The following is a 23,710-nucleotide window of genomic DNA, read 5'->3' as shown; positions in this document are numbered from 1 at the left end:
GGTTTGGTGTATTTGTATGAAGTAGGACAAAGGTACATGTTATACCAAAAATGAGCAAACACTCGTCACACGTCGATATAGTTGTAAAGAAATAATTCTTATTCATTAGTATAAGGTATATAATTTGTGTATCTATATATGGTAAGGTAATGAGAACGAGGATGAGATTTTATTAAAATTAAGAAATTTGGGAGAGTTAAAACCGTACCCTTTTTTATCTTGTAAATGATATTTTTTTACGTCGCATAAAAGAGTTCATTTATACAAATAATGAGGTTTTGGAGCTCTGAAAAGACATCGAATTTCTTAGGTTCAACAAATCAAAACTCGTAAAGCGAGACAAAAAAGGAACAATAAAGGGAAATAGTTTAATTAAATAATTTCCAAATTTATTAAATTGTTTTTAGTGGTTTTTGGACTTTGTTCTATGAAGAAAAACAAAAAAGAAAAAGATATACTATTATTGTTAGTTGAGATTTTAATTTGTTTTTTTATTTAATACTAAAAAACATATATTTGGGATATGACAGACGATCACAATAGGATATATACATGTAACTAAGAATTGAATGTGATGGACCATGAAGATGACTTAGATAGATGAAAAGGACTAGGGTTAACATCTAAATGATTGTAGAGACAAAGCCATGTGTACCCTTTGTGATGGGACACGGTGAAATGTGTCACCACCCATTAGTGACTCATGCAAATGTATAGAGCTCTTATGATTTACCAAATTATGATAGGAAGAAATATATTTTTTATGAGAGAAGCATATAATTTTCATAAAATATAATAATACTTACATACCCTTAAAATAAGTGTGTTAATATTAGTATTTTGAAATCCCTCTACAAACTTTCTAAGCATTATTAAATGGATCTCATGTCCTTGCCACATAATTTATTTAAAAATGTCCCACATATGACCCCAATTGGACAATTTGACCAGTTTTCAAGCATGCAAATAATTTGTAGGATGTGACCAACTTAATTGTTGTTTTTGTTGACTTCAGGTTGGAGACAGCTTATCTGAGTTAGAATTAATTAATAAAATTAATTAAGAAGAAAGAAACAAAATGTGAAGAATCTACGGTGACCGAATCTCACGAGAATTGATTAATCTTAACGAAATTTTTGCTTATTTCTTGCATTAAATTTTTTTAAGTTAATGTAGGAGAAGGAGACAAAGGGGATGGTGGAAAATCCACCTAAGGATTAAAATAGGGTTTTACTCTTCGAAAAGGTGTCCATATCCAATTGCCCATTTGACCTTATGTAACATTGTAACATATAGTACATGACTCATATCATTTTATAAGATTTAAAAAATACAACGTAAAACCCTATTTTACATAGCGAGAAACGAAGGCATCTGATTGTTATAACTTGAGCGTAGGGAGAAATATACGAAACACTATCTCAACTATTTGATCATGATCAATAGCTATCGCAGTCGTATGATCATGATCGGACAGTTTAGATAGTCGTTTTGTATGTTTCGATCCAAATAACTTTTTTGTATTGGACGACTTAGATAGTTGTTTTGCATGTTTCGCACTAAATGACTTGTTTTGTATGTTTCGCACCAAATGACTTTTTTTGTATTGGACGACTTAAATAGCCGTTTTGTATGTTTCGCACCAAATGATTTTTTTGTATTGGATCAATCGTAAAACGTATATAATGTAATGTAAAAAATGAGCCATTAGAGAAGCAAAAGAACGAAAAGGAGCTATTAGAGAAGCAGGAGCATAATGATAAAAAGGAAAAGAAGAGAAGCAGAAGAATGGAAGGAAAACAAAGAAAAGGATAAGTAGTGGGGAAGGCATCCAAATCTTTGGGATAGCTTCAGCATATAAAATTCCAAAGAGGGGCAAGTAATAAGAGAGCATCAAATCTGATTACACCAGAAAGATTTCCAAATTCAAACTCCATTACCCACCATTGCTGCTGAAAGAAGAAGAAAAGCAATTGAGAATTGACAGGGAGACAGAAACCAATGGGGGTTGAGTTTTATTTTGCAGAAGAGATTGGAAACTCAAATTCCCAGAATCTGATTCATGTCATCCTCTCTCACGGTCAATATTTCAAGCTGTGGAGAGAGAAAAGCCACAAATTTGATGGGTTTTTCTTTCTATTTTTTCAGAAGAACGTGGGATTGATTCTTCAATTTCTATCACCAACTGGCTGTCCTGCTAAAGTGACTCCGCAACCTTAGTTTTCATCTGCCCAATTAATGGGGTTGATGGGTTGATGGGTGGGTGAGAGGACGAGCTTCTTTCTACTTTTCATCCTGTACCTTCTCATATGAATAGATGACTTTCATTTCATTTCATGCAATAAATTAGTTTAATTTAATCACCCAAACTCATTATGATTATTCAAAATTTATTGTATTATCAAGTGAAATATATCATTGCCGGTTTAATTACTCAAATATTTACTAGTAAAATGGGTAAATTACCACTAAATTCGATCGAGGACTTTCCTTATTCTCAATCTTAAGCTCGATTCTCAGATTTTTTTTTTTGTTTTGGTGAAAAATCTTAACACTGGGATGTCTTTGAGGGCGAAGCCGCGAAGGTAATTGCTGTAATTAAGGAGACGAATCTTAAATCTAACCTAAAACTCTAACAACCCAAAAAAATAAAATAAAAATTGTGTAGCTTCTTCACATTATTTCTGTATATTTTTTTCCGTCTAAAATTCGATTTAGCCTCAATGATGCAAAGAAGAAGCGGCGAGTTCAGAGAGATTCAACGGCCCTGTCTTAGAACCCGAAAGCTCAGTGGGACGCAACGCCCTCCGCAGCTCGTCGAACCTCCCCACGTCGAAGTTGCGAGCCCGCATCAGCTTCCTCTGTTTCGCGTTGAACCGGCTCTCGAAGAACCCTTCGAACGAGGGTTCCCTGGAGGTCCGCAAGAAGAAGCTGTACCCGCCCACGAAGTACAGTGAAGTGACGAAGAAGCAGATGGGCTCCATCACGTCCCACGACAGCTCCCAGAACGTGAGTCTCATGAACCCCACTGTCTGGGCCGCAAACATGCACAGCCCGGCCCAGAGTTCCCTCTGGACCAAGGCCTTCGCACGTCGGTCAATCTCTTCCTTCTCTTTCTCCATCTTCTCCAGCTCTTCCCGTCTTGGATCGTTCTGTGGGGAGAGTGATAGTGGAATGACGCTCTCCACCGCTCTGACCACCTGGAAGAAAAAAAAAGCAGGGATCAGAATTACACGAGCAGAGAGATCAATTTTTTAGATTGGGAGATCGTTGGTAGAGAAGACAATACCTGTAAGAAATTAAAAAAATAAGATTTTTAAGCGCAACCCTGACTTTCCCAAATTTCATTACTAACGCGTGTACAGTAACTGAAATTTTTCTTAAACGGGAGAGCACGCGAATGGATCATGGTGCTCATACGTGTCCAGGTCGTGTGAAATAAAGATCTGTTGATTTGAAACGGAGGCCACTCCGTGACAAGCCACAACCATGGATATCCCTTGAATTAAGGAGCTAGGATCCACGTTGATGGTGGAAAAGAGACTTGTTTTTTAGCAGAGAGACCTAGACAGGGACCAGACCATCTCTGATTTCTATCTTATTTTTCTAGTTTTTCAAATTCTTTCTTCCGTGTTTTGAAGTTGGGCTTTCTTTGTAAAAGAAAGTGAGAGAGAGAAAGGTTTAGTCTGGTTAAGAACTTTGGCCTTCGAAGTCGTTAGGGGACTGAAATCCGGCGCCATCTCTATGTTTGAAGTGTTTTTGAGGTGAGATATGTAAAATACAAATCACCAAATGAAAAATATAATCCTCTCGTCCTGTAGAGAAGACAGAAGAGAAATAGAATGACGAATTAGATCGCGGTACGAGTAGAAAAATAAAGAAGTTCACTGTTTCAGTCAATTAAAAAAGAATAGTTGGGGAAAATTACTAAAAGATATCGATCTAAGAAGCGCGTTAGCTGAAGAGCCTGATCTCAATGGGGCCCGAAGGCCAGATCACCGGCTCATCAGCGAGCAAGGTCGCCCTTGCACGAGGAAGTGGACACACGGCCTTCACCACTCGAGTAAATTACGCCGGCTTACGAAACAAAGAAACCGAAATAGCCGAAACGCTGAAACGAAAGGGGGACCACTACCTGCTCAGGATGCAAAAACACGACGTTTCCTAACGCAATCACGGCACCGGATTCGTCCAGCATTCTCGCGATGCTTACGATCTCCTCATTGCTTTTCATGCCGTCGAAACAATCTCCGCAGATCTCGAGAAACTCCGAATTCGAAATACAGCTCCTGGACATACCTCTCAGCCTCTCCTTCACCGTCTGCATCTGAGAGGCCCTGAGGAGTTTCTTCGCATCGTTCACCGAAATTTTAAAAACCGCATCCTCCTCCGGCCTCGAAGCCGGCATCGGAGGAGCCAGCCCTTCCAGCCGGAGCCGCTCGCCATTGATCACCCGCAGCCTCTCCATCAGCTTCTCGCCGACCGGCAGCCCGAGCCGGTCCGCGGGTGTTGCCGACTGGAACAGGTTCCGCCTCTGCAGCAGCCGCCGCAAGAAGCCTCTCTCATCCGAACCTGCCGGAGCGACCATCTTCCGCAGAGGATTCGTCGGCACCGCGGCCGAACGTTGAGGCTGGGCGAGGTTCAGAAACCTCCGCGCCAGGCTTCTCCTAAACGCCATTGATGAATCCAAACAAAGAAAGAAACAAAAAAAAAACAGAGAGAGAAAAGGGGAGGAAGGAGGAAGGGGAACGAGTTCAAACTCGGGGCTCCGCTAATCGAGGACGACTCTATGCTGATGCCGGATTAATGGAGCTCCTGCGGGTTTATATAGGTCTAGAAGCGAGCACGCGATAAAAAGCAACTACTTCTCGTCTCTCTCTCTCGCGATATAACTCAACTTGTCGGGAAACGGATTATCGTTCCCTTACGTGGCACCGTAAAGACGAGTTTACCTCCCTGCTCCGCATAAAACGAGGAGCAACTCGACTAGTTACTCGGGGCATTATCGTCATTACATGCCCTACAGAGTCAAAGCAGTATTGGTCTCGGATTTCCCTTCGCTTGCGCTTCAATGAAGGAGCCCGACTGCAACGTGTAGCTATTTTCGTGTGGACTACAGTTTTATACGAGTTTCCACGTAAGCGCCCTTTCCTTCGCAACCATGTCTTTGAAACTCTCTTTTACACGTATTTTCCTTAATCACTAATTATTTTGTTTTTTAAGTTCCCAATCACTCCTTTTTTTAATTTCGAACTTAAACCCTAAACCCTAAATATTCTGACTTAAATACACAAATAATATTACATAATTATTTATATAGCGTTTTGTGACTCCTTTGTACCTGGCCACGTTCGCGTCTATGTAGCCACGGATGCACGGACGCGAGAGACACGAAGGCGATTTCGTGGGGCCACCTACACGACTTGCTTGCGTGGCTTTTCCTTTTTCCACATCCGCTCGTAAACCCTGGCCGATACTATCCTCCGATCTCCTTGCTTTCTCTCTCTTCTCTTCCAATTTCTCGCTCTTCTCCCTTCCCGTAATCGCGATATACGTCACTCTAAAAGACAATAATACCCCGTTACAGGGTACTCCGATATGTCGGGAACTGTCTCCTGTACATCGTTATCCCTTAAACCACTTCCAGTCCAGAAACAATAATTTTTACTAATTTTAAAATTTAAATCTCATCCCCCACCCCTATTTTAAAGTAATGACAGTTCCGGTCCGAAACTCCGAAATATCGGATATGTCACCATAGAACATTTCGTAAAGATATCTGGATATCGTAATAATAGCGATGGCCAGTCGTCGAGAAGGAGGCATGCCGGAAGCCCGGGCCTTGCCAGGTGCATGAAAGGTTTGGTTGAGCATCTGATGCCGATTCTTTCCTCGACCGTAACGCCACTCACCGAACGTGGCGCCGAGGTTAATTTCGGAAAATAAAAAAGTTCGACAATTTGTTCGTCGGTTCCTCGACTAGGTGCCTTAAGTGTCTGCTTAAGCTTAATCTCTCTTTACTTGTATGAATAAAATACCCTTTTAATTTTTAATTATGGTACAAATATGAGTTCTCATTTTCTCCACGTGTAGCGATCTAAGAGATTAAGTGGTACACGTGTCAAACAACGAGGTGATCACTCGTCATCGTGGGTCGGCTTTGACGGCGTTAGTGTAAACTAACGGGTTCCGTTTCGCCTCCCCGAGACTCGAAGACGTTACTTCGTGGCTTAACGACACCCTCATTATCGGAGTCATTAATTACGCCCCATGTCTCGCGTTTTACTCGGAAGATCTTTTACTGTGAGAGCCACACTAGACGCTTAGTTCTTCTTTGAAATTATTCTATATACGTAAATGATAAATTTTATCAATTAATGTTTTAATTAAAAAAATTATTTAATTTTGGATTAAGAAAAGGATGGTTCTAAACAAGGATGGCTACATGTTAGGTTTAAAGGAAACCTAACGCCAATTAATATGTGGTGGATTAAAACCAAGAAGAATGATTGGTTCCATTTTCTCTCTCTATTTTTAATAAAAATAAAAATAATCTAATTATTAGTTAAATATATTGTTTGGGAGTGCTTGCTACCGATAGATTGGTTACAAATATGAACAATGTTTTTTATGACAGTCGATCGGTTTAACACTCCATTCTTTTAAAAGAAACCCAAAAAAGGATTTTTATTTTATGTTTAGTTAGATTTTTTAAAAAAAAAATAGACTACTAATTTAAGCAATAAATCTACCATCTCGGGAAATTTTTCAATAATTTTTAAGCAAAAAAAATAATAATTATTTGTATAGATATTTTAATTTTAAAAACTCTGCCACTAGTTTTTTTAGTAATTTTTGTCAGAGCTAGGTGGTTCCGGTCCACTTGGATTAGGTTCCATCCACCCCTAGTCCACCTGGGTTCAGTACTTGGCTTTTCACACTTAACAAACCGATCTATTAGATTGTATTAGTTAGGCATTTGACAAACTTAACGAGTGGTTACAATTAGTTACAAGATTTCCTAACGAGGAACCACTGAGGTGTATTTACTAGAGCCATTATTCCTATTATACAAAACAATAGGGCGTGACTTGTGGCGTCCGACCGGTAGCTTTTCAAGGCCAACAAAGTGGGGATGATGTCGGAGAAGAATTAATAAAACAAAGGCAAATAAAAAGTTTTTGCTTAGCTATGTTTTTTCTATTATTAGATGTTGGGTTCAAGTTTTCAAAAACCCGACATTGACTAGTATCGTCGAGTTAAAGTGAATTACCTATGTAATTCACTCATTCTTAAAAACAAATGAGTGAAAGTGTAATCACTCCCCAAAGCTAGTGCTGACTGGCTCTCTTACTCTTGCATTTGAATATAATAAAATTAAAAAATTTTAAGTAGTTTATTTTGTATATTTAATTATATAAAAATATTAATATTTCTTAATTTAAAAAAATTAAATTTTATCTTAGTTTATTAATAAAATAATTAAATAAATTATCTTATAAAAAAATTTATATAATAAAATACTCTTTTTATTTATAAAAAAAAATTATTTTAGTATTATATTTGATTTTAAGAGTGAGAATTTAGATATTACAAAACTAAGAATTTGATTATGTATTTGGATATTATAAAAGTAGGTATTTATTTAATAATTTTATTTATATATATATATTTAATTAATCAATTATTTTTTAAAATTATTTATTAATTTTAAACAAGTCAAAATATAAAAATTATTTATTAAATTTTAAAGTTACATTTTATTTATTTAAAAAAATCTAAAATAAAAGTTAAATCTATTAAAGTAATTTTATATTATAAATACCCATTTTTATTTATATAAATGCTTTATTTTTTAATGTTATATTTAATGACTATTTTAAGAGTGAGAATTTTGATATTGTAAACATAACAATTTGATTAACATTTGGATATTATAAAAGTAAAGATTTTTAATTATTTATTAATTTAAAACTAGTTAAAATTTATTTTAGTTTAGGTAAATAAAACTATCTTATATTATTAAATCTATAAAAGTGATTTTGTATAATAAAATACCCCTTTTTTCATTTACAAAAATTTATGATTTTTAATATTATATTTAGTTAATATTTTAATTGAAAATTTAGATATTAAAAAGTAACAATTTGATTAAACATTTGGATATTATAAAATTAAAAATTGTTCACGTATTTTATTTTATATATTAAAATAAATAAATATTTTTAACCTTTTTAATATTATAATGTATGTCCTCCATTTTAAATCACACCACCAGGGTTTAATATCTTTAACAAAGCTAGATACTGAGCATTACCACTTAACATATTTCAATGCTGCTTCACAACAACTCAGTGCAGAGACCAGTACCTAAACCCTGCAATTCCCCATGAAACAGGAATAAACAAGAATGCAGCGGCCCAGTTCTTGTTACTTGGAGCTCACAAGTCCCCAACTGAAACTGAGTATCAGCCTATCCACCGTCACAGTTCAAAAGAAACTAGCAGCCACTAACACTGTCATGATGGTCAAGGAGTTTCCCAAATTGGTGGAGGACATATTGAAGCCGCCGAAGATCTCTGAAAACTGCAGAGACGAGAAACGTCTGGGGACTGCTAGTTGCTACTGCAAAAATTTCTGGGTGGGTAGTTGCTACTGCAAAAGTTTCTGGGTGGGTAAGATTCTCTTCATGTCCAAAATCGTTTGATGAAAATAATGGAGGTGGAAGTGATACTGTAGAGCGTCAAGTGGAGGAGAGATTCTCATCTCATGAATCTCAGAATCTCTCTCGCAGGACGGGAAAATCTGGTATATATGTTCTCCGGAAACCGAGGAAGAGAGCCCAGAAATTTTTTAATTCTGGGCAGATAAAGGGGAATATGAAAGAGAAGAACCTCGCTCGCGCAGGAAAGAGAGAGGGAGAGAGAATCAAAACGGAGTTGCAGGACATGTGGATCCTTGAATACTAATGGAAAGTCTACTTGTCCCATTTTCACACATGGTATCCACTTGGGTTGGCTGCTCACCACGTTGGGAACTGAATCTCCTACCAGGAGTACAGATCAGCCATCCCAAGGTTTATCTCTTGTACCTTAAACCCTAAACCATACCTTACTAGCCTCACCATGTACAAGTCCTATTCGAATTTGATTGTTGGGATACGGGATATGTTCCTGTATAAAGGGGAGGGAGACGGTTTCTCCCCCGTCCGTGACGAAAGACTCCTCCTCCCCTCTTCTGACTTGCTCAGGAGAATTTCCTCATACATTAACAATGCAATCTGACTAACTCACCTGGTTGATTTAATTAATTCTTCAATTAAGCTAGCAAATCCAGTTTGATCAACCAGGTTTTGACCCCAGAAATGAGATTTATCGTCCAGGTTTTATAATGGTTTTACCAATAATGGATTTTACTAATTTCTTCTGGACAAAGAATCCCAATCAGTTCATTGATGATTAAACAGAAAATCATAACAGGGTGAACCAGTTTCTGCCATGATCGAGCTTCTCATTCTTCACCACTCAGGCCGCAAGACCTTTCTGTCTTTTCCATTCGTAAAAGTGAAAATAGGCCGGAAGAATAAGTACTCTAATGGCTGCTTAATCACCCCACTGCAGCTTTTTTTGCTGATTAATCACTCTGAACAAATGCTTGTTAAAACCCCACTAAGGCATGCTTACTGCTCTCGATCGTACAGAATTGTATCCCAAGAAAAGGGGAAGGACAGATTCAGAGACATATCAGGTAGAAGGTATGACCTCAGCTGAGGTCTAATGGAGACAAAAGCATGCTTTAGGACGGTGCCCACTAACCCCACTATGCACACAGTAACGCGAGTGTTTGGAAGATGAAGAGAAGTTCCCATGCCCCTGGATTTTTCACCCATGACATCATAAAGATTGATTCTTTCATTACAGACTATTATTCTAATTTTTCTATTAAATGACTAATAAGAGGACAACGATAAAAAAACCAGCTTCTTGGCTAAATTTACTGTTGATGCTATGAAGGAGTACTGTAGAATATGAAAGTGGACATGTAATAAGCCAACAACAAAACCTTGCAATAAGCCATTCTCTTGGCTGATTCTACATACACACGAACAGTTAGGCAAAGGGAACATAAGCGCATGCTGGGTGGAGAACCCATATTCTTTTGTCTGGAAAATTTTCAGGCCTCTTTAGTGACAGTCACCAAGGTGTTTGATGAATGTCTGATGAAGTAAGCCAACCAATTTGGCAAATATAAAGAGGCCATTTCTTTAAAGACGATGACATTAGCAAGAGTATGAAGTCTTGGAGTGGGAAGGATGGATTTTACCCAAAAGAAGAGAGCATTTCTTTTTGAACTTCTTCTTTTCTTTCCTCTTGTTCGGTGTTTGGGAGGGCGATGTCAACTTGGGTATGAAAAGGATTGAACTGAATCGTATAAATGGAATTACATGAGCAGCAGAATGGAATGTTTGTTTGTGATAGATTCCAGTTAAGAATCCAACTTGTTTAATGGAAATTGACAAGGTTCAGTTGATGATTCTGTTTAGCAGACCCTTGGGGACGTCGGAGAGACCGCGGAATATCGCCGTGTTTGGTGCCTTCTTGGTTAAAGGTTTACAGGAAGATATGGCTGGTAAGCTGAAGGGCGGAAAGGGATCCCAACAGGTTCACCAAGATCTGAAGTTCTTTCTCCATGGCTGAAGGCAGCTTCACAGTTGTTAGTCGAGAGGAATTGGCAGCTGCCCTTACTGGAGATTCTACAGGATTTGTAAGCTTTCACTTAAGCTTCTTTTGCGCGTCAACTGGTGAGAGGATGATGCTAAGTGAATGGGACAGAATAGTAGAATCAAGACACTGGGTTAAAAGAACATCACTGTGATGTCTGCAGTTTGATACTTCAACTTTCTGATGACAAAAATGGAATGAGGCATTTGGGTCAATGTTAGATACATGTTAGACTTAGCACACCCAATAGAACAAATTTTGTGTATTTGGTGCTCTTCTGGCTGACTCGATCTACACATAAAGACATTGTTAGGCAAGTGGACATGTCTGTGCAGGTGGAGAATCCATGACATCCTGAGGCCTCCTTAGTGGGATCAAGGTGTTTGATAAAATGTCTGATGAGGTAAGGCAATCAATATAGCTTTCACAAAGATCAATCCCTTGCTTTAAAAATGATGACAGTAGCAAGGGTAGCAGATATAATAAAATTTTGGAGTGGATGAAACATGGGTTCCATCATCTACATCCAAGTGAAAGCAAAAGCAGAGAGAATTTCCTTTTAAGCTTCTCCTTTGCTTTCCTCCTGAATGGTAGGAGATTGAAACAAAACTTACTTTTTATTATATGAAATTTTGGTGTGGATCAAACATGGTTTCCACCATCTGCATGATGAAACATGGGTTCCATCATCTACATCCAAGTGACAAGCAAAAGCAGAGAAAAATGCCTTTTAAGCTTCTCCTTTGCTTTCCTCCTGAATGGTAGGAGATTGAAACAAAACTTATTTTTTTATCAATATGAAATTTTGGTGTGGATCAAACATGGTTTCCACCGCCTACATGCAAGTGAACGCAAAAGGGGAGAGAATTTCCTTTTAAGCATCTTCTTTGCTTTTCTCCTGTGAAGTATTTGGGAGGGTGATGTCAACTAGAGAATGAAAAAGATTGAACTGAATCAAATATATGGAATGACATATGAGAGCACCACAGAATGTTTGATGTGTAACAAATTCCAGTTGAGAATCCAATTGGATTAATGGAACTTGACAATGTTCAATTGATGATTCTGTTCAGCAAACCGTTGGGGAAAGTTGAAGTGGCTGCGGATTGATGCCGTGTCAGCAGCCCCCGTAGTTCATGGAAGCAGAAAAGGGGTATACAGGAAGATTCCATGGCTGGAAGCTGCTTAACAGTTGATAGTAGAGAATATGGTTGACATTGTTGGATTTGAGAGGGAGAGCAGGATGAGCAGTTGGTGTGGGAGGAGATTCCATGATTCTTTTACATGTCAACTAGTGACAAAGTGATGCCTTAGTACATTAGGCAGTATAGAATCAAAACATTGGATTAAGGAATATCAATGTGACAACAGCAGTTTGATACTCGTTAGTTTTTCAGATTACGATGAATCGAACATTTAGAAATGGAGATATGATGCGGTTGGGTGCTGAAAGATTCAAGCTTCCAGAAGTAGAATCTACAAGTATTTTGTTTATATTACAAGGCTTTGTCTATTGTATATGCCTCATAAACAAATTATAGGAACACTGACAAATGAGATTGTTAAATTTCTGGAAAAGAAAAAAAACTTCACTAACTTCTTGTAATCTGAATAATAAACCCCTATTTATAATAGAGGAAAGTAGTAGAGTCTAATTACAATTAAACTACCCTTGTCCCAATTACACCCCAAGTCTAAAACTTAAAGATAAATTTTAACATAATTAAACAACTGAACATAAATAAAAGACTACATAACTGAAATTCTTCTGTGAGACCTCTTTCTATAATAATTCTGACTCTGCAAGATTTCTTATTGTGAGAGTCATATAAAACTTTTCTATATCTACTATTCAACAGAGATTTACATGGTTGAGACTTCCTAATGAGAGCTACTTCTATGAGATAAGCTCTCACAACACTTTAAATGATGGTTGTAAACAAGGGGGTATTGAAATAGCTTCTCCCATTTAGTTCAAAACAAGTAAGGGAACAAAAGGAGTACCATATACTCATTACCCACTTTATCCATTATCTATTGCAAGGATGGGTTGAGGATACAAGGATGGAATGGGTGAGTTGGGGAACAAGCCCTATCAAAAGTGGATTTCGGTTCGATTCATAAGGTAGTGTTGGATTTGAAAAGCCCGCTTTGTACCCACCCCAAGGCACCCCTAAACCTACCTAACGATCGATCTTAACTCATATAACCATTGGCAAGAAGCTACTTTTGGCACTAAAAAATATATTTGATTTCTAGGGCCAAGACATAAACACAAGAGATTTCAAGGGAATAAGAAAAAAAAATGAATTCTAACTCTTGGGAGAAAAAAGAGAAGGTAGAGGAAAAGAGAGAGAGGTGTATAGATGAATTTGAGCCTACCATCTCATGTTCTTAATGTAATCTTACACCTTTACCTAATGTAGATCTACATACATAGCATGGAACCACCGATCCAAAAAATTGGATGGCCATGATTTAGCCTTTAAATCGGTTATATAATCTATGAAATTTATCTTATTGTAAAGTTTAAGGTTCAAATAAGAGTATTTTAATTATTTATCTCTTATATGCCATTTTATTATATTAATATTATTATGAAAATTTAAGTATAATTCAGGATATTTTAGTAATTAAAATATAATATAATTTTAATTAAGGCACATAATTTTATTGTGTCAAAATAAACAGTCCTAGTAAAAGCAAGCTTGCGGGACAGGTTTGCTGCGAGTTTGCTAGGGAGACTGGACGGTGCCATAGCTATCTCATCCAGACTCCCAACTCCTCTCCAGGCTCCGTTTCTCCTCTTCCCGTCCAGGTACGGTAATGACTATTATTAGTATAATTTTCATTGGTGGCAGGAAGGAAGGGGGAGGGCTGTGCCTCCCCTTCATCTCCGATATCTGGATCGGAGGTATAAAGATCTTTCTCTCTGATCTTTGTTTTCGGATATTGGAGATCCTTTCTCTCCGATCTGTGTAACAAAGTCGAGGAGAACAAATGTGGCGGGCTCTGCCCCCATTCTCTTATAATTCTTTCGATTTCCGTAAACAGAGATTGGAGATCCTTTCTTTCTGATCTCTGTAACATTAGTACAAAAGACATGCTTTCACGATGCTGACTGTAACGCTGAAACATGCGGCACAGATCTGATTATATTTTTATTAGATTTGCTAGTGGCAAAAAAACATTTAATGGTTTTAAAAAATAAATCATTTAAGACTCATGGATGCTGTCTTAAAGATGGACATCTAGACATTGCTCATTGGTGAATATCTATCAGCATACTCGTCACTATGCATCGTTAGAGCTACATTGCTCCACCTGAATTTTCATGTGTTTGCAAAAGGTTCTGATGGGGCATGGGGATGGATGGACAACTCTGGCAACCTTGTCTAATTTCTTTTCTCTCCCAAAGGCGATCTCAGTAGTTGATTCTAGATTACGACATTGCACACCTTTGAGAACTTCATGTGTACTGCTTAATTTTTTTTACCTCAAGTCAATGACTAAACTCAAATAATTTACCCACTATTCTTGTTCCCTGACTTTCTTCAACAATTCATCTCTCTCATTTCCGAAATCTGGCTGCATCTTATGACATTTGAGGGTATTGTTTGGTGCATTTGGAAAAGAGAAACATATGAACTTTTAAAAGAAAGAGTTGCTAAGGGGTGTGTACAGAAAGAATTATTCACAACATTCTCTACCTGAATATTCTCAGAATTAAGCATGCCTCTAATTCCATGAACAGAGAGAACTGGAGGATGATATTGGTATTTATTATTTTGTCTTGGGTGTTTGGCTCAATGCTCTCATGGGGATGGGCGTGGTGTTTAAGTGTGAGGTCTTGAATTCAAGTCTCAGTAGAGGGGAAGGCGGTATATGCATGCATAGGCAACATTCAAAAGAATATTGGTATTTATTTGGACGGAATCTATTTATCGGCTCAGAGGGTTGATTGAGGCATAATTTTGCCAATAGCTCAAAGCAATCCAGGTCTAGTAAGTTGCAGTGTCATTCGAGTTAGTTGGGCAAATGTTCAAGTGGTATTCTTTGTGCCATTTGACTTTGTAACTTGAAAATATGCTGATTCTGGGCTCTGGTAGAGGATGATTGAATGTGATCCTTAATTGGGCTTCCAGAATAATCCTTCCATTTGTCAGTCCTGTAACTGTATGATGAGATTAAGGTTATTTATGTCATGTTTTTCACGTGATCCGTATCTAGAGATTCGCTCGTCATTTGCCAGATGCTGTAGCTGAAAATGGAGTCTCTGTATAATGCTTGCTTGCAGGAGATTCTATCCCTTCCTTGGATGTATCTTGGTGATTCCTTTTCTGGTTTTTGCTCATTCTCTTTGCACACTTGGTTAACTCATTTACTTTTGGTGGCCTTATACTGTACTCATACATACTAAGTCGTTGCGGAAGAAGAAGAAGAAAAAGAAGAAAACCAGATAAAATAGAGGATGACAAACTAACGTCCTTAGAAAATCATAATTGAACCTGCTTTCTTGAGATACCAAAAATCTCTTAATTAAAATACTTCTGTCACAAGGAGGAGGACAACTTCCTAAAACTCTTTCAAGCTTACTTGTTCTTGTAACATAGGTCTGCCGAGTTTAGCTATTTAGTTGTTTGGCTTGATGTCTGGGATCATCATAACCTTGAGCACGTTTCTAACAATATGCTGCTAGAGCTTGAAATTCAAAATTCATTGGACAAATTTTGTTTGTGAAAATCTTACTGCACTTTGTTTTTGTAAACTTTATGTGGTGGATATGATCTTGAAGTAGTCTTACTTTGGATCTCTAGAGTATTTTCAGAATCGAAAGCAATTTAGACGTGTTTAAAGAAAAAAAGGGGGTTAATTTTTTCATTAACTGGACATCTGTTAACCATTTGTCAATGGCTATATGGGCAAAAGAGTAGCCTTATCAGGATTTGGGTCACTTATTATGAAGCAGTAACCTTTGGAAGTTGGAACATCTTAATCATTCCTTGATAAATACTGGAAGCTCTTCTACATCCACCATGTTAAATGTAGTACAAGGGGCAGTTTGGTCATTTTAGATTATCTGTAGATCTCAGTGAGAGTACTGTCACGTTCAGAATGTTTAGCTGTGTCTAGGGTCCAAATTTTATGTTGTTTAGCGGTGTCGTTAGAAAGTTCTAAGGAGTTATGTGTAAGAGGGTTAAATATGTAATCGTCTTTCAAAATCACACGTTTTTTTTTTTTTTTGAAAAGGAGTGTGAATTTATTAAAAAAGGAAGAGAAGTACAAACCAGGGTGGTCCTCCCATTAATAAGGTAATAAGGAAGAGGAGCTCTATCCTAGGCTTAGACCCTAATGAGACACAAGTTAATAAGGAAGAGGAGTCGATTTTAGACCCTAGCAAGAGCTCTGTCCTAGGCTCTCTTTCAGCAACTCTCTACTTCTTTTCTTCTCTCATTCTTCTATTTCTCATTTCTTCTCAGACTGTGGTTAAGAAATCTCAAAGCTTAATATCAATTTCTGTTGCATTATCTGCTAGTCAACGAAGTAAGGATTCCAAACATAAGCGGACTGGGAAATGAATTTGATTTAGAAACAGAGAAAAATCAAACCCTAGTCACTTTGTATTTTCTAGATGTACCTATGGTATCAAAGTAAGACCGACCTGGTTACTGTTATATAGATTACTTTATATTTTGAAAATACCTATAAGTCCCTTGTAATCTGAGGGCTAGGTTCTTGCTCCCTCTATTTTATGCTTACTTGTTATTTAACGAAAAGATGTTCACTATTCCAAAAAAAAGATACCTAAAATAGGAAATAAACTATAGGCAGCTTGGAGAAAAACGTTACATATACAGGAAACATGGAATAAGAGTTTTAGTTATTAGGCTTAGATCTGATGTCTTGAAGTTTATTTCTTTCTGTTCTACATTCTTTCCTTTTTCTATGTGCTCATGTTTGATATCTATTTAACATTTCTTCTTTTTCAATTGTTTTTCTATTAATAAAATAGAGATAATGGCCATGGTTGTAAAACCAGTGTGGTGTCAATCTTGTTTTCAAGATTTTATTAAGAGGGAAATAGTTGGATGTAGCATATGTAAGACAGCCTTGTTGCCATCATAGGATATAAAGAATACTAGCTGAAGTCTGTGTAAGATCCACTTTCATTAGATTTAGATTTCATGATCAAAGTTAAATTTATTCTTATTCTAGCTATTAACTTTTTTCTATGATTCACAGTTGATGTCCATTAATTTTTTTTTTCATTTTTGAATAATAGAATAATAGTATAATAGGGTGAGTGGTAATCTTGTAAATGCCTTGCTATTGCAGCCAATCTTGGCTGGACTTGAGTCCAGCTTCTGTTCCCTCATATAACTTGGACTATTAGCATATTCAACATCTTCAATTTTCATTAACTGCCTGTTACTATGAGTTTCAAAATAAATTGAAAATTATATGTAAAACCAGATGAATCAATTGGAACAGCCCCACCATGAGGAACCTGGGGTTATCAATTCAAAATTAGATTCTTGACATTTATTCTTAGTGATGACTGTAGGATCTATAAATATACCATATATGGACACACGGTAGAGGGAAAAACTTGAGAACTACTACTCCCTCTATGTTTTTATTTTATTTTTTATTTTTAGAAAGCTACTCCCTCTCTGTTAACGGTTGGTCATTGCTATTAGAAGCTATTACATCTTTCTGAAACCAAAAAAAAAAAAAAAATAAAAGCAATAGCATATGACATGGATATTTCTGAAGATTGGCAAAGAGTTGCATCCAAATGGTGCCTCAAATTGGATTTGACATATGACACTGAAGAAGGTGGGGTATAGTGTGAGCAGAATATAAGAAAAACCAAACCTCATTACTTCTTCACATTCCTTTTTGTCAGAGTTTGTAATAGAAAAACGGGGATTTAAGTTGTACAAAGAGTATTAGGAGGAGATTTCGTGTCTTTTGCACATCTACACTTTTGGGTACTTAAATTGTAAAAAGGCACTTGTAAGTTGCACAAATTGGTATATAGCTACTGCACATAGAATCAGATGATCTATTTCTTGTACTCGACTTGTGATTCCTGAGAAGTATGATCTGTGTATCTTGAATCCACTTTAATGTTCTCTGAGTTTATGTGGTTTTATGGGGGACTTCAACAGGTCTGAAGCTAGGTGATTGCCACTGTCTGGTTTGATACAAATACATTCAAAATGGTAAATCCTTCAGTTATTTTTTCTACAGTCTTAGGTGCTAATATTTGTTTCATTTTTTCTACTGTCTTATAAGCTGACCTTTTTTTGTGTGATAATATGTAGGTCATCTTTCTATCATGTGAATTACTGCAATCAATCTCTGCAGTTTTTCATTTTACCTCCATTTTAGAGGGGTGCATTTGGAAAATAGTTAACTGAACTTTTCAGGGAATTGTTAATCTTCTAGGATACTTGTCTAGCAACTGAAACAATATACCAAATATTTAAATGTAGGAACTTTTCCTGTGAAAATGTAGCCAATATTATGCTATTGTTGTTGGTCCAAAAGTTGATGTATATAATAAAGTTGATAACAGGATCTTGCCAATATATGATAAACTTTACTTGCTTGTGATCACCTATCTAACTTATTATCAGATTTATGATCTGTAATCGTTTTTTCTTTTTCTTTTACTTTTTTTTTTTGAGAAAAGATTTGCAATCTCTTTTTTTGAAAGCATTTGGAATCATTTTATCAGAAAAGTAATGGAATTTTAAGTATTAATCATGGTTGTCAATTTTCTGTATTAGTACCTAATTATGGACTTTTCAATTGACTAATGAGAGTTTTTTTTCTTGTCTGAAAGAAGAAAAACAAATAAAAGAAAAAATACTATAGAATCATTTTTTAGTCCGGCCAGGGGCTCATCATATATCTAACTACAGATTCTCTTGCTTTGCATTTGCTTTTCTTTCTTCCACTTTAGATCTCCTGAGGGTGTATGCAGAGCTACTTGTATGGTACTGATTTGTATTTTGATCTGTATTCAATAATTAGGTGGTTCTTGCGGCGTCCATTATTTCTAAATCTGGCAAAGGTGAGTTACTTTTCCTAGGCCAATACTTTTGGATACTTTTGGAAGTTCATGCTCGACTTGAATTAGAATGTGTTATATACTTAATTGTCCTCTTCATTATGTTCAGCTCTGGTTTCAAGGCAATTTGTTGATATGTCGCGCATACGGATTGAAGGACTACTAGCTGCATTTCCTAAACTGGTTGGCACAGGAAAACAACACACATATGTTGAGACTGAGAATGTGCGTTACGTGTACCAACCAATTGAAGCGCTTTATTTGCTACTGGTGACAAACAAGCAGAGCAACATTCTTGAAGATTTGGAGACCTTGACATTGCTCTCAAAACTTGTATCCTTTTTTATTTGTTTTCTTTGGTTATAATATGTTTGTTGAATTATAGAATAGTTTCGAGATTTGCATTGCATGTTCATGGGTTCACACAGTGAAATATTTCAGTTTTTATTGGTTCTCCTAGTTCTCTTGCAGATGGTATACTCAAACAATTCTATGGATTTTTTTCATCTAGCTACATAATATGAGTCTGGTTGCAAAAATCAAAACTTCTTTTTGCCCATGTTTTAAAAAATTATTCATTTATTCAAGTGAATCTGACACTTGGCCTCTGAGTTAGTTTTTATATTTTGTGGGTTGGCATGTTGTATTTTACCTTATTATACTCTTTGTTTCTCTATCTTCACAATGAAATCTTTCTCACTGTTCAATAAAAATGCATTTGACAGTAATTTGTGTTTTCAATTTTTCAATATTTCAGTAGCTTGGAGTAAAATGTTTTTCTAATGAATTAACTGATCCTTGTTATCTTTCATGATTTTTCTAGGCATGTAATGTTTCTCCTATGAAGTTTTGATTCCTTAACTAACTTAGGTGCCTGACTATTCCCCTTCTTTGGATGAAGAAGGCATTTGTAAGTCTGCTTTTGAGCTTATATTTGCCTTTGATGAAGCCATTTCCCTTGGCCATAAAGAAGGTGTAACTGCGGCACAAGTAAAACAATACTGTGAGATGGAGAGTCATGAAGAAAAACTACACAAGCAACTAAGACAGAGCAAGATTAATGAAACCAAGGATATCATGAAGCGTAAAGCTAGTGAGATTGAGAAAAGCAAGGTATGAACCATGAAGCATGTCTTCTTATTCAACACTTGCCAAATGTGTTTGACCTTGAATTGTTTTACAACGCTCCTCTGCAGATAGAGAAGGGCAGGAGTGGTGATAAAGGAGGGTTTATGGGTCTGCAAAGCAGATTGGAGAGTAGCTTCAGTGATATGAGTATATCTAGTGGTGCAGGTGGCTTTGGAAGTGGTTCAAGTTTTGGTGTGAGCACCGATTTGGATTCATTTACTAGCAAGCCTAAAGGTTTTTTGCTCTTCTCCTTGCAATTAAAATTAATCTGTTGAAAATTAAGAGCGGCTGCAATTATTTAATGCTTTGTCCAAAAAAAAAAAAACTGTAATGATTTAATGTTATAGAAATTGCTGTTCTGAAAAAACCAAAAATCTAAAGAAATCGTTTTACGGTCTCAAGGAGCTGGTATTTATAGGTTTTGCTGCAACAGATTTGTTGTTCTTATTCTTGCTTTTCTGTTTTACTTTTGTAGCCTTACTATTTGAAAAGCAGCCATGTTTGTTATACTGATAATTTTATTAACAAGTTAAAGGCCGGAATGTGAACACAAATTGAGTATTGTGGCTCTCGCAAGAATTCAGCTATATGGTCAATTACTAATAAACTTCTGTTGGACTTGTTTATGCAGTGAAACATAGAGATTTGCTTTTTTTTCTTACCTCTTAGCTGTAGACATAGTTGACAAATACTCCAAAGCAAAAAATGAAATATTTGACTTATGGGGAATGGCTCAAAAGGATATTGTGGGATCATGTTTTGTGTTAATAATCATCTTTGTACATTTTTTAATCATCAGGGCGTCCTTCTGCACCTGCTAGTGCTCCTCCAAAGGGAGGTATGCAGCTTGGGAAATCACAGAAGACCAACAAAGTCTTGGAGTCCCTGAAAGCTGAAGGTGAACTTGTTGAGGATGTGAAATCAACTGTTGTTCCATCGAGGTCAGTGGCCCCACCAACTGATCCTATCACACTGACCATTGAGGAGAAGCTTAATGTGACACTGAAGCGTGATGGTGGAGTTCACAATTTTGATGTTCAAGGTACCCTTTCTCTCCAAATACTGAACAATGAGGATGGGCTTATTCGAGTTCAGGTTCGCTCTCTCTCTCTCTCTCTCTCTCTCTCTCTCTCTCTCTCTCTCTCCTCTCTTTCTTGTATGCATGATGGAAGAACTCCATGACTATTCCTTCTTACCGGCAGATTGAAACTGGATCAAATCAGAGTGTCTTATTCAAGACCCATCCTAACATCAACAAGGAGTTATTTTCCAACGAAAATATTCTTGGACTGAAGGATTCTAATAGGCCTTTCCCCACTGTGACTGGGGATGATCCTGGTCCCTCTCTTCTGAAGTGGAGAATGCAGAGCGTGGAAGAGTCCCTTGTGCCATTGACAAGTGGGTTTTGGGTTGTCCCTTATTTCTTTGCTCCGTTGGTCTAATGTCTTATTTCTTGATTTTGTTAATTAATTTATAGTTATACATTTGTAGTCAATTGCTGGCCGTCCATTTCTGGAAATGAAACTTATGTTAGTATGGAATATGAAGCATCAACAATGTTTGATCTGCAAAACGTTGTGATTTCTGTCCCACTTCCTGCACTTCGAGGGCCTCCATCTGTGCAACAGGCTGATGGAGAATGGAGGTAAATGTGTTGTATATCAGCAGATATCATCTACGTAGAGTCACTAACTTGTCCTGTCAAACAGTGGGTAATCCTTCTTCTTTTCCTCTCCCTTATAGGTATGATGCAAGGAATTCTGTCTTGGAGTGGTCCATTCTTTTGATTGATAACTCCAACCGCAGGTCAGTGAGTTGTGATCTCTTGAGCTTTATTTATTTATTGTGGTTCGTTGATTTATTTATTGTTTATTGAACTATTCAATCTTTTACACCTATTTATTCTATTGATTTCTTGACAGTGGATCAATGGAATTTGTAATCCCACTGGTAGATTCATCAGTTTTCTTCCCCATAAATGTCGGATTTACTGCAACGAAGACATACAGTGATGTGAAGGTTTGTGAAGTTTTTACTTTGGTTTTACAAGTTGGTTCTATATAAATCTTGGCTAGCTGGAGCTGCCCCACCTCATTTGAAGGAAAGAAGACATTGGCATCCTTCTAAAACAAAAAAAAAAAAAAAACAAAAAAAAAAAAACCCGTCAACATTGATATTGCGTTAGTAGAGGATCAAAGTGGTTTCATCTCTAAAATTGTAGATTATCAAGGTTTCTGTGTAGAGTTTTTTATGAGTCTAATGACCTTAGGATTGATTGATGTAATTATTGCTTTCTCTATAGGTTAAAAGTTGAGCATCCCTATAAGAATATTATACTTTATAAGTAAATATATTAAGCCCGTCTATGTTTGTAAGTTACAGGATGACCACTGATTTTGTCTAGTCCATCTGCATTCAACTTCTTCATCAGCTGTTGTAACAATTTTTTTTTTGGCTGATTTACATTGCAGGTTCTCAATGTCTTGCCACTGAGAGGTGGGCCCTCACCAAAGTTCAGTCAGAGAACACTCCTGACCACAGAGAACTACCAAGTGATGTGAGTCTATAAGGTTTTGGGTGAGGATCTCGTTTTGTCAAAACTTTTCGGACAGCTGCAATTGAACATGCAATAGAAAGCTTTGTTGTAGTAGTAGACCAAAATCTGCCGGAGTTGTCTTCTACCAGATTTTAGGTCTCAAAGTATGTGTTTTACCTGCGCTGTTTTTTTTTCCTGATATCCTGTTTCCAAGTTAATTAATGCACTCATCCGTTGGTCTCATTAGTCTTCTTTGGCTCTGATTCGTGGTAGCTAATTCTTCAGTATCAACCAAGCAAATCTGACATCTGGATTAATGCTGCTGCTTGTTAGAAGCATCATCTACAGTTCAAGTTCTTCTATGATATACAGCATTATTTTTATGAATTTTGATTTTCTGTCTTCAATCCATAAGGGCAACTATTAGTAGATATGAATATCATGTTGAAGATTGTCGTTGCTAGAGTCACCAAAGAAAATTTAAAAGAACTAAGTTTGTCGATTGAAACAAAGATCCCAAGATGTTCTGAGGAGGTTTGACATCACAAACATCAATTTGCGTGTAATTGACAAAACTCCTAGCAAACTTCAATGCTGATTCTAAACAAGTAGTATCAATGGACTTCAGGGCAGGTTTGGTCTCAACAAGCCATGAACACTTCCATGAAAGTGCAATCCATACTTTTCCTCGATTAACAGAATCAGAGAAATAGTTTCTCTAATTGCAGCTGCGCAGAATCCCAAGGTGATAATCTCAAATTCCTCGATATGTTCTGAATGATATTTCTCATGTAGACTTTGAGTTCTTAATCCTTGGCCTCAATGTTCTCTTTAACAGTTTTAGTAGCTCTTCTGGGAATGGCTCGTAAAAATTGTTTCTTTCGTTCATATTGTTGAAGGGAATGAAATCCATTGACAAAATTCTTTGACCAGTACACAATCACAATGTGGCACATATGATGAGCAAAAAATGCTTGTACTGGCAAATGAAATTTCTTAACTGGTAAAACACATGAATAATTAGCAAAAGGCGAGGACCCAATATCACAGTAGGGTAAAGATGTCCTTCTCTTTAACAGTTTAGGAAGAACAGCTGAAAGAGAAACAAGAACCCAAATTTCAATTTCTTTGTTCTCTTTTAGCTCTTTTTCCTTCGCTGAGATATGTATGATGTTTCTTAACTCTTAGATTAAGTTAAAACTATCCCCTTCTTCACTGCTGATCAAATCCACTCTTGATCTT

The 23,710-nt window shown here is 36.7% G+C and overlaps 2 protein-coding genes across 4 annotated transcripts; one reads left to right on the top strand and one right to left on the bottom strand.

Annotated features, from left to right (window-relative positions):
• Positions 1–2,514: 2,514 nt before the first annotated feature.
• On the bottom strand, positions 2,515–4,708 carry LOC137952209 (calcium uniporter protein 3, mitochondrial-like). The gene is made up of 2 exons (XM_068799288.1): positions 4,136–4,708; positions 2,515–3,200 (listed from the first exon to the last, which is right to left on the bottom strand). The coding sequence occupies exons 1-2, from the start codon at positions 4,676–4,678 to the stop codon at positions 2,721–2,723; spliced, it is 1,023 nt and encodes a 340-aa protein (XP_068655389.1). The 5' UTR covers positions 4,679–4,708; the 3' UTR covers positions 2,515–2,720.
• An 8,734-nt stretch (positions 4,709–13,442) lies between these two features.
• On the top strand, positions 13,443–22,711 carry LOC137951652 (coatomer subunit delta-like). Of its 3 annotated transcripts, none has more exons than XM_068798475.1 (12): positions 13,443–13,539; positions 17,909–17,950; positions 18,768–18,807; positions 18,914–19,137; positions 19,675–19,917; positions 20,001–20,166; positions 20,732–21,027; positions 21,135–21,330; positions 21,424–21,577; positions 21,676–21,738; positions 21,855–21,951; positions 22,404–22,711. In XM_068798475.1, exons 2-12 carry the CDS (start codon positions 17,948–17,950, stop codon positions 22,491–22,493), a joined length of 1,572 nt encoding a protein of 523 aa, XP_068654576.1. In that variant the 5' UTR covers positions 13,443–13,539; positions 17,909–17,947; the 3' UTR covers positions 22,494–22,711. The 3 variants fall into 3 exon arrangements, with proteins under 3 accessions (XP_068654576.1, XP_068654574.1, XP_068654575.1); XM_068798473.1 differs by having other exon boundaries at positions 13,460–13,539; positions 17,897–17,950; XM_068798474.1 differs by lacking the exon at positions 13,443–13,539 and adding an exon at positions 13,613–13,635 and having other exon boundaries at positions 17,897–17,950.
• The last annotated feature ends 999 nt before the right edge of the window (positions 22,712–23,710 follow it).

Source organism: Aristolochia californica, unplaced genomic scaffold (genome assembly GCF_029961685.1).
Source record: "Aristolochia californica isolate CCGP_79_NKW_82.1479 unplaced genomic scaffold, dmAriCali1.0.hap1 SCAF_15, whole genome shotgun sequence".
NCBI lineage: Eukaryota > Viridiplantae > Streptophyta > Magnoliopsida > Piperales > Aristolochiaceae > Aristolochia > Aristolochia californica.
This window is presented reverse-complemented; position numbering and strand designations above follow the sequence as displayed.

Coding starts and splice junctions, on each gene's coding strand:
- LOC137952209 (XM_068799288.1), bottom strand. CDS start 4,678: ATGGCGTTTAGGAGAAGCCTGGCGCGGAGGTTTCTGAACCTCGCCCAG. Junction 3,201..4,135: donor TGTTTTTGCATCCTGAGCAG/GTAGTGGTCCCC, acceptor TTTTTCTTCCAG/GTGGTCAGAGCGGTGGAGAG.
- LOC137951652 (XM_068798475.1), top strand. Junction 18,808..18,913: donor TATTTCTAAATCTGGCAAAG/GTGAGTTACTTT, acceptor CATTATGTTCAG/CTCTGGTTTCAAGGCAATTT. Junction 21,578..21,675: donor CAGGCTGATGGAGAATGGAG/GTAAATGTGTTG, acceptor TCTCCCTTATAG/GTATGATGCAAGGAATTCTG.